Source organism: Haemaphysalis longicornis, unplaced genomic scaffold (assembly GCF_048455015.1).
Source record: "Haemaphysalis longicornis isolate Haplotype H1 unplaced genomic scaffold, Haemaphysalis longicornis Haplotype H1 scaffold_10, whole genome shotgun sequence".
In the NCBI taxonomy this organism is placed as follows: Eukaryota; Metazoa; Arthropoda; class Arachnida; order Ixodida; family Ixodidae; genus Haemaphysalis; species Haemaphysalis longicornis.
Window position 1 is genome coordinate 47977167 of NW_027526204.1, and position 15118 is coordinate 47992284.

General features: G+C 51.5%; 1 protein-coding gene across 1 annotated transcript in view; it reads left to right on the forward strand.

Annotated features, from left to right (window-relative positions):
* Positions 1 to 10213, forward strand: part of LOC144159820 (uncharacterized) — a 62169-nt gene extending 51956 nt beyond the window's left edge. The window contains exons 4-5 of the mRNA XM_077691498.1: positions 9939 to 10079; positions 10154 to 10213. Of these exons, the coding sequence (XP_077547624.1) occupies positions 9939 to 10079; positions 10154 to 10213 (201 nt within the window). The remainder of the gene's footprint in view (positions 1 to 9938; positions 10080 to 10153) is intronic.
* Positions 10214 to 15118: the final 4905 nt, after the last annotated feature.

Here is a 15118-nt window from a genome sequence, read left to right on the forward strand (position 1 = left end):
CTAGGCGTCTAAGACAAATAGCAGACCAGACTTTCTTAGCCAATGCAGATAAATACACGCACAGAAAATAACAATAAATTCTTTTAGAAACAACATTTATTAGGCTCTGTTGAGTTTACCGCGGCAAATGGCACGGCAGGAAATACCGCGTGCTCTAACAAGGACAGAAGAAGAGCGCGACGAAGCGTGCGGGCAGCGGGGGCTGCGCGTGATGACGGAAATAAAGGAAGCAGAAGTCGTTCCATCTGGCAGCAAGGGTGTCGGTCTCTTCACTGTCTCAAAATTGGGTGCCAAAACCCGGGAGAAGGCCGACATCCTTCGCACCGCGCCCTTCCGAGGATGGAGAAACTGCGCAGGCGTCGAGGGATTCTTCGTGGTTCCGCCAACCGACTTTTGTCTGCGGCCAGCGAGATCCTCGTGGACGGCGCTCAACCGTGATAGTCCGACCTTCACGAAATCATCGACGGGCTATGAGAAAAGGACTCCGCTCTCGCCGAGCTGGATGACCAGATCGCCGACTCTCTTGACGGTAAGGAGTTCGACGAAGGAGTGGGAGGCGCTCTGGACTACCACGAGAAGATTGCAACGCGGTTAGCAGGCTTCATTCAGCGCTCACCGCGAGCGCATCGACTGGAACCAAGGTCATCGATGGCTGCCCGCAGAGGCCGGCGGGGATAACAGACGTGTCTGGCCACGCCACCGGAGCTGCCTATTCCGATCTTGTTAGCCAAGTATTCGCAGCTCATTACTACGCGTCACCTTGCCAAAGCTTCGAATACCTGGCTTCAACTGTGGGATCCGCGAGTGGCAGTGCTTTTGGGAGCTCTACGAGGTGGCCCTACGCACTCACCCCGATCTCACAAATATTGAAAAGTTTCAATATCTGAAGACTTACATATCGGCTTTGCGAAGCGTCCAATCAAAGGGGTACGCCTGACCAACGCTAATTAAAAGATTTCTGTAAAGGTACTCACGAAGCATTATGGCAGAAAAGATCTCCTCGTCAACGATCACATACAGCCTGCTCTAAGTCGAACCGATCGAGTCGTCGTCTCAAGTATCACGACTGCGAGACCTCTAAGAGCAGATCCAATTTAGGACTGGTTGTTTGGACAGCCTTGGCATGCCATCTGCCGAGTACGCGGTCGTTCTGCACCAGGTGCTAAATGCGCTCGTTGCCGGAAGACCTGGTGGTCCTCTACCGTAAGCGCACGAAGACGGACACGACCGGAGCAGACTCTACAGCAGTATCTTGACAGGATCGAGTAAAGGCAATCCTCAGGTTTGTGCAAGTGGAATTCGAAAGCAGAGAGGGGATTCGCGTGTTATGCGAGAAACCTACTTCAAGAAGGTTGTCAGCAGACCACAACGTGACACCGCTTCAGCTACCTTCCACGCTGGCAACAGGATCTTCATCGCCAGGTGCCAATTTGTCAATGCCTGGGCAGACTACGTGCCCCTCTGCGACATTCCGGAACGCGCAACGCGTGACTGCCAGGCCGCAATACCAGCGGAGTAAAAGCGCTGACGGCTCTCCAGAAAGTATTGCTGCTCTAAGTGTCAGAAGCACGGCCACTTTGCTCACCCTTGCCGAACGGTCGCATGGCTCAAGTGCCACCACTGTTCAGGACGACACATTTTACCACTGTGCGATATCTCGAAACGAGCATCAACGCACATTCCTCGACCACCTAGTTTTATCGGTTATGAAAACTGAGAGGCGGCAGCACAAAGAATTAGGCTGCTCCTGCAAACAACGGCTCCTGCAAGCGGCAAGTATTCCTCACCGGTGTTGCTCCAAACCGCCACAGTGTGGGCGTGTGAAACCCGTGGCCGGGTGCCGGTACGGATACTTCGTGACACCGGCAACCAAAGGAAGTTTGTCCGTGAAGACGTATCGCAGCAGCCATCTTTGCCATGTACTGTAGCAGAGGATCTGGCAGTGCTCACATTCGGCAAGCTCAACCGCCCACGCCAGCATCACTGCCGAAGGGTGAAGCTCACGTTATGTGGCCGCATCGAGTCGGAGGAACTCACTCTTCAATCTCTGGAAATGCCAGAGGTGTGTACCGTAAGGGGCCTTCCAATAGACGGTACCGCGATTACAATGGCGCGTGACCATAATTTGCCCTTAGCTGGCGAGCCCCAAGAAGACCAACTACAAAACTCGACTTTCATTTTGTTAATTGGCTCAGACAATGATTGGAGAGTTGTAACCGGGCGTGTAGAGCGTGTAAATGACAACCTGTGCGCTGTAGAGATAATCATCGGCTGGGTCGTCCAGGCAACAAAGGATACATCTGCCATCCTCTGCCAGCACTCAACACTGGGGCAACTGCTCTGTTCCTGGCTTGCACTGATGACTGGCGCACAGAGTTCCGTCATGGCGAACCATCGGAGATCCGGTAATTTGACGCACTAGGGATAAGCGACGCGCACGAAACTCCAGACGTCAGCAAACACCCGGTGTTCATGCAGTTTCCCAGTGCAGTACACCAGAGTGCCAACCCCTACGAAGTACCGCTCATAATCAAGGCACCTGAGGTCTTGTCCTGCATCAACCGGACTGTACCACTAGGTAGACTAAAAGGACAGCGACAGCGCTTCGAACACCAACCAGAACTACTGCAGGAATACGATGCCGTCATCAGCGAGCACTTCACGGAACGGAACGCCATGCGGCAAGAGTAGTACTGTGTGAAACCTACGGACAGACTGTCTGCTACCTACCCCATCATGCTGTAGTACTCCGTGAATCCGTGACTAAAAAGGTTCGCGTTGTGCTCGATGCAAATGTTCGCCGCAAAACTTGAAAGTTCACCGCCGAACGAGCCCCGTGGTGGTGTGGTTTCTGGGAACGTGTCAAGAATGTGTTGAAGCACTGCCTTGGACGAAATAGTCTCGGCTACAAAGAGCTGCTCACTGTGCTGGTTGAGGTAGAAGGGATTGTTAACTGCCGCCCTCTAGCGCAACTGTGTGGTGACAGTAATGCAACAGTTGCACTAACTCCATCACACTTCATGATGGGCAAGTGCTCGGGGAACTTCCAGTACGAACTACCGACTGTCTGCATAGCTCCGCCGCACAACCTTTGCGACGCCGGGTGAAGTACCGAGACAAGCTTGTGCACTGACTACGAAACGCTGGAAGGAAGAGTACTTGCTTCTCCTCCGCTCCACTAATCACTGCCCCCCCCCCATCGTCATCACCCCTACTGTGCGTTGGCGACTTGGTGATTGTGAAGGACGACAACGTGCCGGCACTGCAGTGGAAGCTCGGCAGAGTAGTCGAGCAGTTTCAAGGCAGATACATCATTTATTTTTTATTTTCATTTTTATTTATCCGTCTTCTGTACAGAATTAATTTTCTGGTCAATCTAAGCACGCAGTGCTTGTAAAGAGACCAGGCAGTTGGTGAAACAACAACACATTTTCATGAAAAGTAACGCAATAATGCTTTCGTATATGCACTGAACACTTCGCAGAGCATAAAACAAAACAACACATAAAACTCACACACGAAAGGAGCGTCTTCTTGCTCCCAAAAATTCATCATACCAAAATAAATGTTACAGAACTCTCATGAAATGAATATACCAATAGCACACTCACTTACAGGGATACAATTCAATGCGACTTCGAAAGAGTGCAGACATAAAGTAACATGAATACAAACAAACTGAACACAAGGCGGTAAACAAATCCCCACATATCAAGTGGCATTACCTACTCAGTGTTTATTAAACCACCACATCATTTTGCAATTGTTTGTTCACTTTCCATTTCGTGTTTATCGTGCATAGTTCATCAGTTAATTCATTGAATATTTCCGGAACATAGTAGTTCCGTACTCTTTTCCCGTAGTTAGTGTACACTCGTGGTTTTACATACCTTTCGGTTTTTCGCAATGCCACACTCTTTCTTACCGCAACTCGAAACTCTTTTGTGAAATAGTGATTCTTCAACACTACACATTTAAACAGTTCTTTCATTGGTAGTATACCCAGGACTTGGTATTTTTCCTTTGTACCAACGCTAGCTAACGCTGTACCGTAGGTTATGCTTTTGACTATTTTTCGAATGACTCGATTAATTTCTTGTTTTTTGTTTTCCGAGCAAGTACCGTATAATGTGATCCCATACGAGAGCAAAGATTCAGCTAGCGCCTTATACACTGTAAGCTTAACTTTGAACGGAGCTCTACCTCGGAGGTGATACATCATTGCAGCAATTGACCTTAATTTGTTACATATATCTTTAACGTGGCTTTGCCATGTTAGACACTGATCAAAATACATACCTAAATACTTTACAGTTGTTTCAAGTGATAGATGTTTCCCCGTCACCTTCCCAAACGGCCACCAAGTCCGACGGGCTGCACAGCGCTTATACACCTTAGACGCGCACGCTTACGGCTCGGCCACGGGAGGATATTGAGCTTACCGCGGCAAAGGGCACGACTGGAAATACCGCGTGCTTTAACAAGAACAGAATAAGAGGACGACGAAGCGGGCGTGCAGCGGGGGCTGCACGTGATCACGGAAATAAAGGAAGCAGAAGTCGTTCGACCTGGCAGCAAGGGTGTCGGTCTCTTCACTGCCTCAAAAAGCGCAATTCAGCTAAAACACTTGTGGTGGCGGTAGTGGTGGTAAAACGTTTATTGGTTATCCTCCTAAGTCTAGGAGGCCTCCTGTCCGGGCTACCTTCAGGGCACGCCGCACCAGGGTGACCTGGCGCACCGGTGCGGAGCTGGTTAGTTCGGACTCCCACTGCTAAGGGGACAGGGAGGTGTGGGGGTGTGAGTGTTGGGAGCAGAAGACGAAGTGGTATGTGTTGAGAGGGATGCGACAATGTAAGCAGACCGAAACCTAAATAAAAAAATTCCCCGCATTTCCCCGAGGGGAAGAATGTGAAAGTGCGAATGCACGAGTTGAATTTGCGCGGTTCGGTAATGTTCGCGAAAGAGAGATCACACATACACACACAACTACAAAGAAAAAAAGATGCATTTATTCACAGACACCTATTTGTGTTGTCGTTGTACTTGATTGCTAGAGCGGATCTCAGCTTTGAAATTTCGTGTCAGTACTCCTTTAAGCGGGTGCATTAGCCCTTCTCACGCCCGATTCTTGGCCAATCCCCCACGTGGGCATGTGCCATGTCAGCGGCCAGGCAGCACGCGCCCATCTCCCCCCGTTGCTAGGGAAGACGAGGAGCGCGCGCACCCGCAGCTGTTGCTATGCGGACTACGGCGGCGGACGATTCAGGCTCGCTTGAGAAGTGCATTCGCACTTAAAAAATTACGCCCACCTCCCCCCGGGGGAACCCTGGTGTGATGCAACGCATCTCATGGGGGGTTCCATTGGCGTTTTCCATCGTATTGATTACGCATACAGCAGGAATTCTCAGGCGAAGGGGAGGTGGACGTAATTTTCCCATTTCACCATGCAATGTACGTGCAGTACACCTATGCTCAGGTACCGTCTTTATTGCAGACGAGAATGAGTGCCTTGTGGTCCGTAAAGTGCAGAGTTAGGGGCTCGACGATTGCGACTACTGCGAGAGTGTGCAAGCGTAATGCGGACGACCGTCGACTGAGACCGTCGGAGCGCGGCATGCCGCTTTATATTCACAGCGCCCGAAGGAGAGGAGAGTGCGGAGAGAGAGAGAGTACTGCACATGCGCAGCGTCGCCCACCGGCGCCTAGCAACGGAGTGAGAGCGCGCTGCGCCAACCCGCAGCTGTTTGGGAGAGAGTGTTCGCTATCGGAGAGAGGAGAGGAGGAGAGGCGCATCTGTGCGGACAACGCCGGACAGACGCAGGAAGGACAGAGAGGGGCGAGCATGAGATGCGTCGAATTTAACAGTTTTCGGTCTGTAGTCGGCGGAGGATGCAGGCTTGTTGGGTGGTGAGGGAAAGGTGAGGGGCGAGTATCGCCATCCGGAGTTGGTGTAGTGGGAGAAGATGGAGTTGTACGTGGGGTCGAGAGGTGTCAGGGCTGCTGGGTCGGGCAGTGGGGGATTTGCTTGGTGGTGACGAGGCGAGAGAAGTGCCCGAGTAATGAGGGCACGGGCTGTGGCGTGGCCAGCCTCATTCCCTGCCAGGACGGAGTGTCCGGGGGTCCAGACAATGAAGAGGTCAATGCCTTCACGGAGGTGTTGAAGGAGGTGGTGGCTGCTGGCGGGGCGAGGCCGGCTGGGTAGAGGTGGTAGGCTTGCTGTGAGCCGGTGATCATGGTCAGTCAGGTAGGGTTGGTGGCAGTGGGTCAGGGAAGCGTGAACGATGACGAGGGACTCGGCGGTGAGCGTGGGGATATGGCGGTAACAGGCCACGGTGTGGAGGCGGCCCTCGCTGGTGAGGACTGCGATGGTGGTGCTGTGGAGGGTGGAGGATTGGGCGATGTCGGTATAGCGGGTGTTGGGATCCGTGCCGTAGCGTTTTTAGAGGAAATGGATGCAGGCGTTGCGGCGGCCTTTGTTGTAAAGGGGTGCATATCTTTGGGGGACGGGAGGTACGTGGATGCGTTGACGAATGGAAAGGGGAATACGTTGGCCCGCGTGTCGGGTGGCAGGGGTCGTGCGTCCGATGAGCGGAAGTACCCATCGACCGGCCGCTGTGAGGGAGAGTCGCTGCAGATGGGAAGTGCGTTGGGCTTCAGAGATTTCTTTGATGGTGTTGTGGAGGCCAAGCCGGAGGAGGCGTGTGTTGGAGGTGTAGGTAGGGAGGCCTAAGGCTGCTTCGTAGGCCTTGCGGATCAGAGCGTCCAGCTTGTTAGTTTCCCGTATCTTGAGGTTGAGGAAAGGGCAGCTGTATGTGAGGCGACTGATGACGAGGGCTTGAACGTGTCGGATTCTATGAGGGCGTAGGTGGAGCCGCGGATGCGCCAAGTGAGATGCGTGAGTTGGGTGATCGTTTTGTGGAGCCGTGGGAGGAGAACGGCGCCTGAGCCATCGCAGTGAAAAGGAACGCCGAGCACCCGAATGGTGGTGACTTGGGAAATGGGAGTGCCATGGATGGTCGCTTGCGGGTCCGGGGTGGGTTCTGGAGGGCGGCCGTGGGTGCGGACTCGGAGGGCGAGGAGGGCTGACTTGTTTCGTTCGACCGTTAGGCCTCTGGGGTCCAGGTAGGCGATGATGGTGTCGATGGCTTGCTGAAGGGCATCTTGTTGCGCGCCGCTAGAGCCGCTGGTAGTCCAAGTGAGGTCACCGGCATAAAGGGCATGGTGCATACCGCGGATGGCATTCAGGAGGCTGGGGGCTGGAGGAGGGTGATATTAAACAGTAAGAGGAAAATTACGGAGCCTTGCGGTGTGCCTCTGGCAGGGCTGTGGAAGGGATTGGAGAGGGCCGAGTCAGCTGGCGATTTTTAAATGCAGAGCATTTCTTTAACTCACGCTGTCACCCGTTCTAGGCGTCCGTAGTAGTATGCATCGCTCGCAGGTGCGCCCTCTCGGCGCGATCGTGGCGTGATAAAGGCGGGTGTCGGCGAGGCTGGAACGCACTCATCGCCGCGCTCTCTCGTCAGCCCCGCTCGTCCTCACCTACTCTCCGCTCGCATCGCGCGCTCTCTCCGCGGTCGGTTCGCGCCCAATAGGTGGGGGCGCGCGCATCGCCGGATCAACAACATCTGTGGCGTGATCGTGACGTCAGCATCGACCGCGCGTGGCGCGATCGTGGCGTGATAAAGGCGGGTGTCGGCGAGGCTGGAACGCACTCATCGCCGCGCTCTCTCGTCAGCAGTTGCCACAAGTGCAACAACATTAACGTAACGCAAACTACTTAACGTCGTGCTCCCCCGGAAATGCTGTGCATTTGATCATGCCCCTCGCGAGGGGGATGTTTCTTCCATCAGGAAAACGGCTACCGCTGGCGGTAATTTCTCATCCCTCGACTTACGATCCGGGTACTGGCAGGTCCCAATGGCGGAGGCTGATCGGGCAAAGACGGCATTCGTCAACCCTAATGGTCTCTATGAATTTAATGTTATGCCGTTCGGGCTATGCAATGCCCTAGCCACGTTCGAAATAATGATGGACATTTTTTTTGGACAGGGATAGATATTTCGGGACTGAATGGTCTCAAGTATATGTTTTCTTAAGGTGTTTCTAAAAGAAATTACCGATGCAACACAAGGCAGCCTTCTATTCAGCTACGTTGCCTTAAGAATATTTTCAACCTAAACACAGGGCAGCCTTGTTGGCATGAATATCCTATTGAAATATTAACAATTTGGACGAAAACGTGTTGCGGTCAATGAATTGTGATGCCTTCATATCTTGCAGAATACAGCAGTCCTGCAGTCCAAACTTATTCTTATTGCGCAGCAATTAAGCGTCCGCTACTCCGGTTTGGATGCTTTGTCGGCCTTGGAACCGGGCGAACGAAGAAAATACCGACGACTGAAGAAAAACAGAGGATATTGTGGCAAAAGTTTGAGGGGGACGAGAACGGGTGGTATGAAAAGCCGGCACCGCAGAAGCCCTCCACGCGCTGCCTGATTCCCGTACATAGGTCCTTCAGTGTCCTCCTCATTGCTGTGTCTTCTTTCAATAAGGCAACTCGCTCTCCCTCATCCTCGTTTTGTGGCTCACGCTAACCACGTGGAATTTGCGCGGCAGGTTCAAAAACCAGTTAGAACAACATACTCGATGGCGGCGACGCACTGTAAGATAACGGAAGATTAGCGCACGGCACCGTGCGTTTGCTGTACACAAGATTACTTCCGCAGACGCAGCAGCTATGCCCCTTACATTAAGCATTATGTAGTAGAGTAACCGTCAGCCATTTTAAAGCGAAGCTTTCGACCTGTACCATCCAACGGTTTTTTCACGTCGTGAGGGGCATTAAACTCCCTTCGCGGCGGAGGTGGCGGCGGGGGGGAGAGAGCGGAGGGTTTCACTCATGGAGCACACTCTAAATGGTGCGGCGAATTTACCCGGAGTTTCCCGCGTGGAGGTGCCTATTTGCCGGCGGGATCGTCGGCGGTACGGCATTGTGGGCTACTTTAGCAAAGGTTGTTTTGGGCCAGTTTTGGCGCAGCTTCGCCTCCAATGCGCGCTTCCTTTGCACGGCAACTCGTTCGACAGCACCTCCTGGATACCATGGACCTGACGGAATTAACTAGTCGTACGTCAAAGATAGGCTAAGGATTGGTTTGCAGGGCGGGAAAACAAAGTGTAGAGACCACATAGAGACATCTGGCCGCTAGAGAAACGCTGCCTTTTTCGCACTGCTTGTCACGAATGAGACTCCGTTTTCTAAGTTGATGAATACCAATTCCGTTATGTTTTAAGAGGTATTTCAAAAGGTGGAATAAGCAACTTGTCCTGATAAATAGCGATTATAAACGTTTCCTTAGCTTCCTCGCAATTCTCAAACTTACTAAACTAACTAGTTCAAACCGGCCGGATTGTTTGTGTGTCTACGCTTGTGTCGCGCGGTGGTGTAAACCCAAGCTAGCACGTCATGATGGCTGGGTTCCGCTTTCTCACCCTTCGTTAGACGCTCCTCTCCGTTTTCTTTCTGCCGACGCACGTCCGGGCTACGGCGGTGGCCGACGCTGCTGCCTTCGGCACGCCGCCTCCGCGAATTCCAAGTAACGGTTGACAGTATCTCTGGTTTCACTGTTTGTAGAGCCACGTGTGTGAATTCCAATTACGTCACATGGGCAATTGTTGTGGGTGTCGTTTAAAGCTTTGCTTTCCAACCACCCTGACCGGGTCGATTGGACCCAGTTTTTCATGGGGAAATCTTTCGCTTGTATATACCCGCACTTTTATAGTTTCCCCTTTGTACCCCGCCTGTTCTTTAATACTTTATAGTCTGCCATTCGCTTATATGCTTTTGTAGCTGTGTCAAAAAATTATAAATTCTATTAGCACAACAGCAACGGTTCTGGCCTACGGATGCTGGTGTTGTATTTGTTTAATTATCAACGCAGGTTCTTATCTTACTACTGCTACGGATACGACGGCAGCGATGTCTTCCGCCGTCGGGGTTCGTCTGTGCACTTCTAGGCTTGCTGCTGACCGCATCGGTGCTGGACGCCTTCCGCGAGTTCACTACAGCCGTCAAGCCTCAGGCAAGCCAGAAAACTGGTTTCTGCTTACGCCGTGTTTTCTGCCAAGTGTGCACTCCCTGCTTCTGGAAGCGCAGTTGCTCGATGTGCTTTGTGAGGGCTGCTGTGCGTTTGACTGTGAGTTCAAGCTGATTTAAAGGCGAAGTTGCATATCGATACGAAATAGTGTTTTTCTTCCAGAAGCATCGCTTTACTGTCCACCGCCCTTTACATGCTCCTTTCCCCCGCCGACGCTTCATGGATAAGTTTTAAACCCCACTCCCGTTTCGACGCCTCATACACAATTTGCGTAATCGGCCGATAACGGCGCTAACACCGCTATCAGTTGCCGCACTCGTAACTCTCCGTGAGATGCAAGCGTGTCGCTCGCTTTGGAGGATGAAGACCGGGAATTCAAGGAGCGTCGGCGCTCGCATCACCGCGAATTGGCGCGAAAATGACGGAAAGCCCTTTCCGCAGAACGTGCAGCCGGCGTAGATGCACCCACAACTTCAACCTCGGCGAGTAGCTGCGTATCTCTCCCGAATTGAGACCAACATTCCCATTTGGAATGCCGACGTGAGGCAATAACGATGGTGCATAGATTTTATATTACAACACGCGTTATAGCTACACCTTTAGTTTTTATTAGCATGGACAATTGGGATAGTTGGCAGCTGTTCATCTTGAAGGTGGAAGCACTCACACAAAAAGGATGAAAGTATAAAAACAGATACGACACGGCGCTAACTCGCAACTGATTGTTTATTGAAAAGAAACACAAGTATATACTTTCAACATTTCACGTGGTGCATCCATCGCGCCCAAGATAAAATCATGACAGTCACTTTTTCCAGGGATTAAATACATACCGGGGCACACGCGACAATGGAAGGTTAAGGGCATTAAAATAGCGAAACCATAACATATCAAGAAAACCCGCCGCGGTGGCTCAGTGGCTAAGGCGTTGCGCTGCTGAGCACGAGGTCGCGGGGTCGATTCCCGGCCGCGGCGGCCGCTTTTCTGATGGAGGCGAAAAGCAAAAACGCCCGTGTGTACGAGATTTCGGCGCACGTTAAAGATCCCCAGGTGGTCCAAATTAATCCGGAGCCCTCCACTACAGCCCACCTCATCGCCTGTGTTGCGTCGGCGCGTTAAACCCTCCAATCAACATATCAAAAAACTGCTACGATCGCAATGAGTGGCAGAGATAAAAGTACTCTTTGTCTGTTATAAAAATTTACGGGGCACTAACATATCTATCGCTGAACATTTTAATGTGAAATGCTTCTATCAGCTCTCGAGTGGTTTGATCTCTATGCCATGACAAAACCCGTGGTATCGCAGAAGATGGGCGTTTTTATTTCTTCAAGGGCTCCTGGAGTGACGCTGTGGCCGGTCCGGTTTCCGTCCAGCTTGAAGGGCCCCCTGGAGTCTTTCCTCTCTGGGCACAAGCACATCTCTGGTTGCTCTTTATGCGTGCATTAGGGAAGGGGGGCAGTGAGGGGGCACGCCCCGGCAGGCTTCACCCGTTCACAGCTGTGCCCTAAAGGAAAAGTGGAACAGCATGAAACTGCATTCTTGAAGCCTTCATGCGTCTGATTAGCTAGGAAGTATTTCCAATCGCAAATTACCAACAACTGTGTTTCGGTTTGCGCACTCCATACACTGTGCCCAGCTTCGCTGTAACTCCGTCAGAGAGTGGAAAGGCACTGAATTTTCAGCGGTGCCTGTTCTGCATGAAGCATTCGCACTTGAGGGTTCGAAGGCGGTTGCGTTGGGGGTGGTATTGAGGGGATTGTGGTATTGTGGGGAGTGAGGGGAAGCATGTACGAGCTGTGGATGAGAGTGCAACGGGGGCTGACAAACGATTTGGTAAGTGGGGTAGGTTTGGTGGGCTGTCTTCGCGGCTGGAAGTAATTGTAGTTTGGTTTTGGTGGAGTTGCCACTTGCAGTCTGCGCTTCAAGTTGGGGAGTTTGTCGCGTGGTTGGGCGGGAGGGGACGTGGATCTCAGTTTCTTTGTGCAGTCTCTCGTGGCCGTGGGATGATATAGTCGGCATAGTTAAGAGGTGGGCTTACAGTCGTGGTTTAATTGCGGGATGGCCACGTGGCTTCGCAGGCGGATGAGTGCGTCGGGATAAAGCAGACATTTTATACGCGCCAAGTTCACCACAGAGGTTACAACACTGAATTGTTTGCTGGCAGGGGGGGGGGGGGGGCAACGTATGAGTAGGCCGTATGCCTTTATATAGAAAGGGCCATGCATGCCTCAGTTGCAATTGCCACGTACGTAGAGGTTCCAAGCATTCTTGGGCAGTTAGCCGCCAGGATGGGGGGAGTTGCTCGCTTGTGGTGTCGGAATAGATTGCACGTATCACCCATAAAACGTGGTGGGTAGTGGTATTAGGTTGGATGGTAGTCCTTGGGTGGTTTCTCAAAGTTCTATCGAGGTAATCTCATGCAGTCGAAGAGCGTAGGCTTCGTCAGGGGTGCTCACAATTTGTTGATTTGTGGCTGCTAAGATTTGAATGGTGACTTGCACGTACAATGCGGATTTTGGGATGCTGCTTGCCTTCAGGATTTCTTGGGAAATTTTCAAATCTCTCTAAGAAGCCACATGAAGCCCCTTTCGTGGTCGGTAGATTATCGTGTAGTTTGTATGCGGGATCCGTGGCCATGGAGCGCAACGAAGTTGCTGATCTCTGGTTGGCTACCTGAGTTGTTGGCGGATGTTTGCGGGCATGGCGGTCTTCGCAGTATTTTATGCCAGGGTACGGCAGCTAGGATGGCTCTGCCGTTGGTGGTATCAAAATGCGTGGCGGTGTTTGACGCTCGCGGCTACGCAATGGCGATAGAGCAGTCAGGTAGATGCCTTGGCGGTGTTATTTTGACTTGGCTTAGCCGTTGTTCTGGTGTTGTCGGAGTTCGTATGGCTGTAATTTACAAATCAATAGTCCGGTGGCGTAAACAACGGTCTTGATGCGAAGTTCGTGACTTTTTATTTGACAGGAGGAACCACTCTTTCACGATGGGGGGCGGGGGGCGTCTCGTTCACGACGGGAAACGAGGGATTAGGGGAGAAATAGCATCCAGGGAGTCCAAGGCTCGGTTTACTTCCCTCAGAATGATGAATTTACGTTTTGTTGGCGCTTCCTGTGGGGCAGACAGAAGCACTGAATGATTTTGTGCCATATGTAGTTGTTTGCTACGGCATATTTCTCACATCTCCCCATCTCACACCACTCGCACGCCTTGTACGGGAGTATACTGCAATTAGGAAAATGGTTGTGTTAATTGGGGGACGTACCATGTCTGCAAGATTTAGGTACGACCAAACCAGGTTTGCAAGGTGCAGTGGAGTTGTGGTGCGACAATAAGATGTTCCTGGGGGCAAGTGTGGGGTTATACCTTTTGCGATGAATTTCGGCTGCATATACTGTACTTGCGGCGAAGTCGTAATTACAAATGTTTTTGAGCATAGAGGAGGGTGAAGGTGACTGGATATGCCAGCTGCAGCTTTTTTTGGTGCGTTATTAATTTTGTGCTGGTGACCTATTCCACTATGTGAAGGTAAAAGACCAGGCGCATCAGTCATTTACGCACAAGGTTACGCGCAAGTATTCATTTTTCTCGTCATTTGGTATTGGTAGTGACAACGACTCTGTAACTACCTAATGAAAGTTTGAAGTGGTAGGCTTTTGTCCTAGCAAACAATAAGAGGCTATTGAGTTAGAAAAACAAACCAGCAGCATGCAGATCGCACCTTTCATCCAGCGGGATCCGAAGAAACGTTATGCCGGCATGGCGTCAACAATTTTTACAGCACTCTGCACAGCACCATTTCTGATGACGGCGCGTATTCATTCCTGCGTCGGTTTCGATGAAACAAACTTTACGGTGGTAGAAGCGGCCTTTACTTGGGACACTGTAGACAGTAGCATACCTTTCCGCGCGACGAAAAACGCCCCTTGCAGCGGTACGAGGTAGGAAGGCACCCACTGCGGGTGGCGCACGTATTTCCGCAATCTCAAAATGCAACTTTTCGGTTCACTTGCATATTTAAAACAGCGGAGTCCCTGAGTAACCTTGGAATACATAAAACGCAAGAACAACCTTTACTTATGCTCGCACGTAGTACAGCACCCAACCATTATGATCGCTGCGGTCACGGGTAAAAAAAAAAAGTTTTATCGCACTGGCGACATCTGCAGGGTGGTTCAGTGCAGCAGGTGGCTGTAGCATGTCAATGCAGCGGCGGGCAACTTGATTCGTTGGCGATGGTAGCAGTTTATAGGAAGAGCTCCCGGCGAGCGCGTCTTCGCGCCTAAAACATTCGTCATCACGTGACTTGCCTCTTTCTGCCTCGCGAGCCAGTCACTCGTCTACCTGTCCGACGTGCCGAGAAAAATCGCTAGCCGCTGGAACCGCGGCTGCGGCAACTCTCGCGATATCACTTCAAGGTGAAATTCTGACAAACGGTGTAGATCGCTGGACTTGGCCAATATTGCTTGTGGAATAAAAATGCCCATTACTTACGGTTTACAACAGTGTCAATTATGCCACTTTCTCTAGAATATAGCCCCGTTTGCCGCAGCGTGGACAATAGCAGGCCTGTGGAGGGGCCTCCGAGAAAATAAAACAAAAGCGCGTGGGAGAAGGAGCACGGCGTGCAATACGTAGATTATGATCTTCGCATCATTTGCCAGGTGGTGCCACGAGTGGAAACGCAAGTATATCGATCAAGCGGACCTTGTGTATGCCACCGCCGAATACAACGCGGTCTCTAGACCAGGGATAATGCCGTTCACACTTTCACTGTTTAAAATGTGGCTGCCTCTCGATGATCAAGAAAAGTACCATTCTAGGAAAAATCATGACACAGTATGACGTCAACTGCCTGAAGCTTGTCTTACTCAACAAACAAAAGAGCCTAGGCTGTCTCAGTGGGGCTACGACGTCCATTGTTCCCAATGCGCACTGTTTCTGAAACCGTATGGTGTGGCAGAGGGGCTTACCTGGAACAGTGCAGTGCATCTCTTGATAAATATTTTAGAATTTTTGT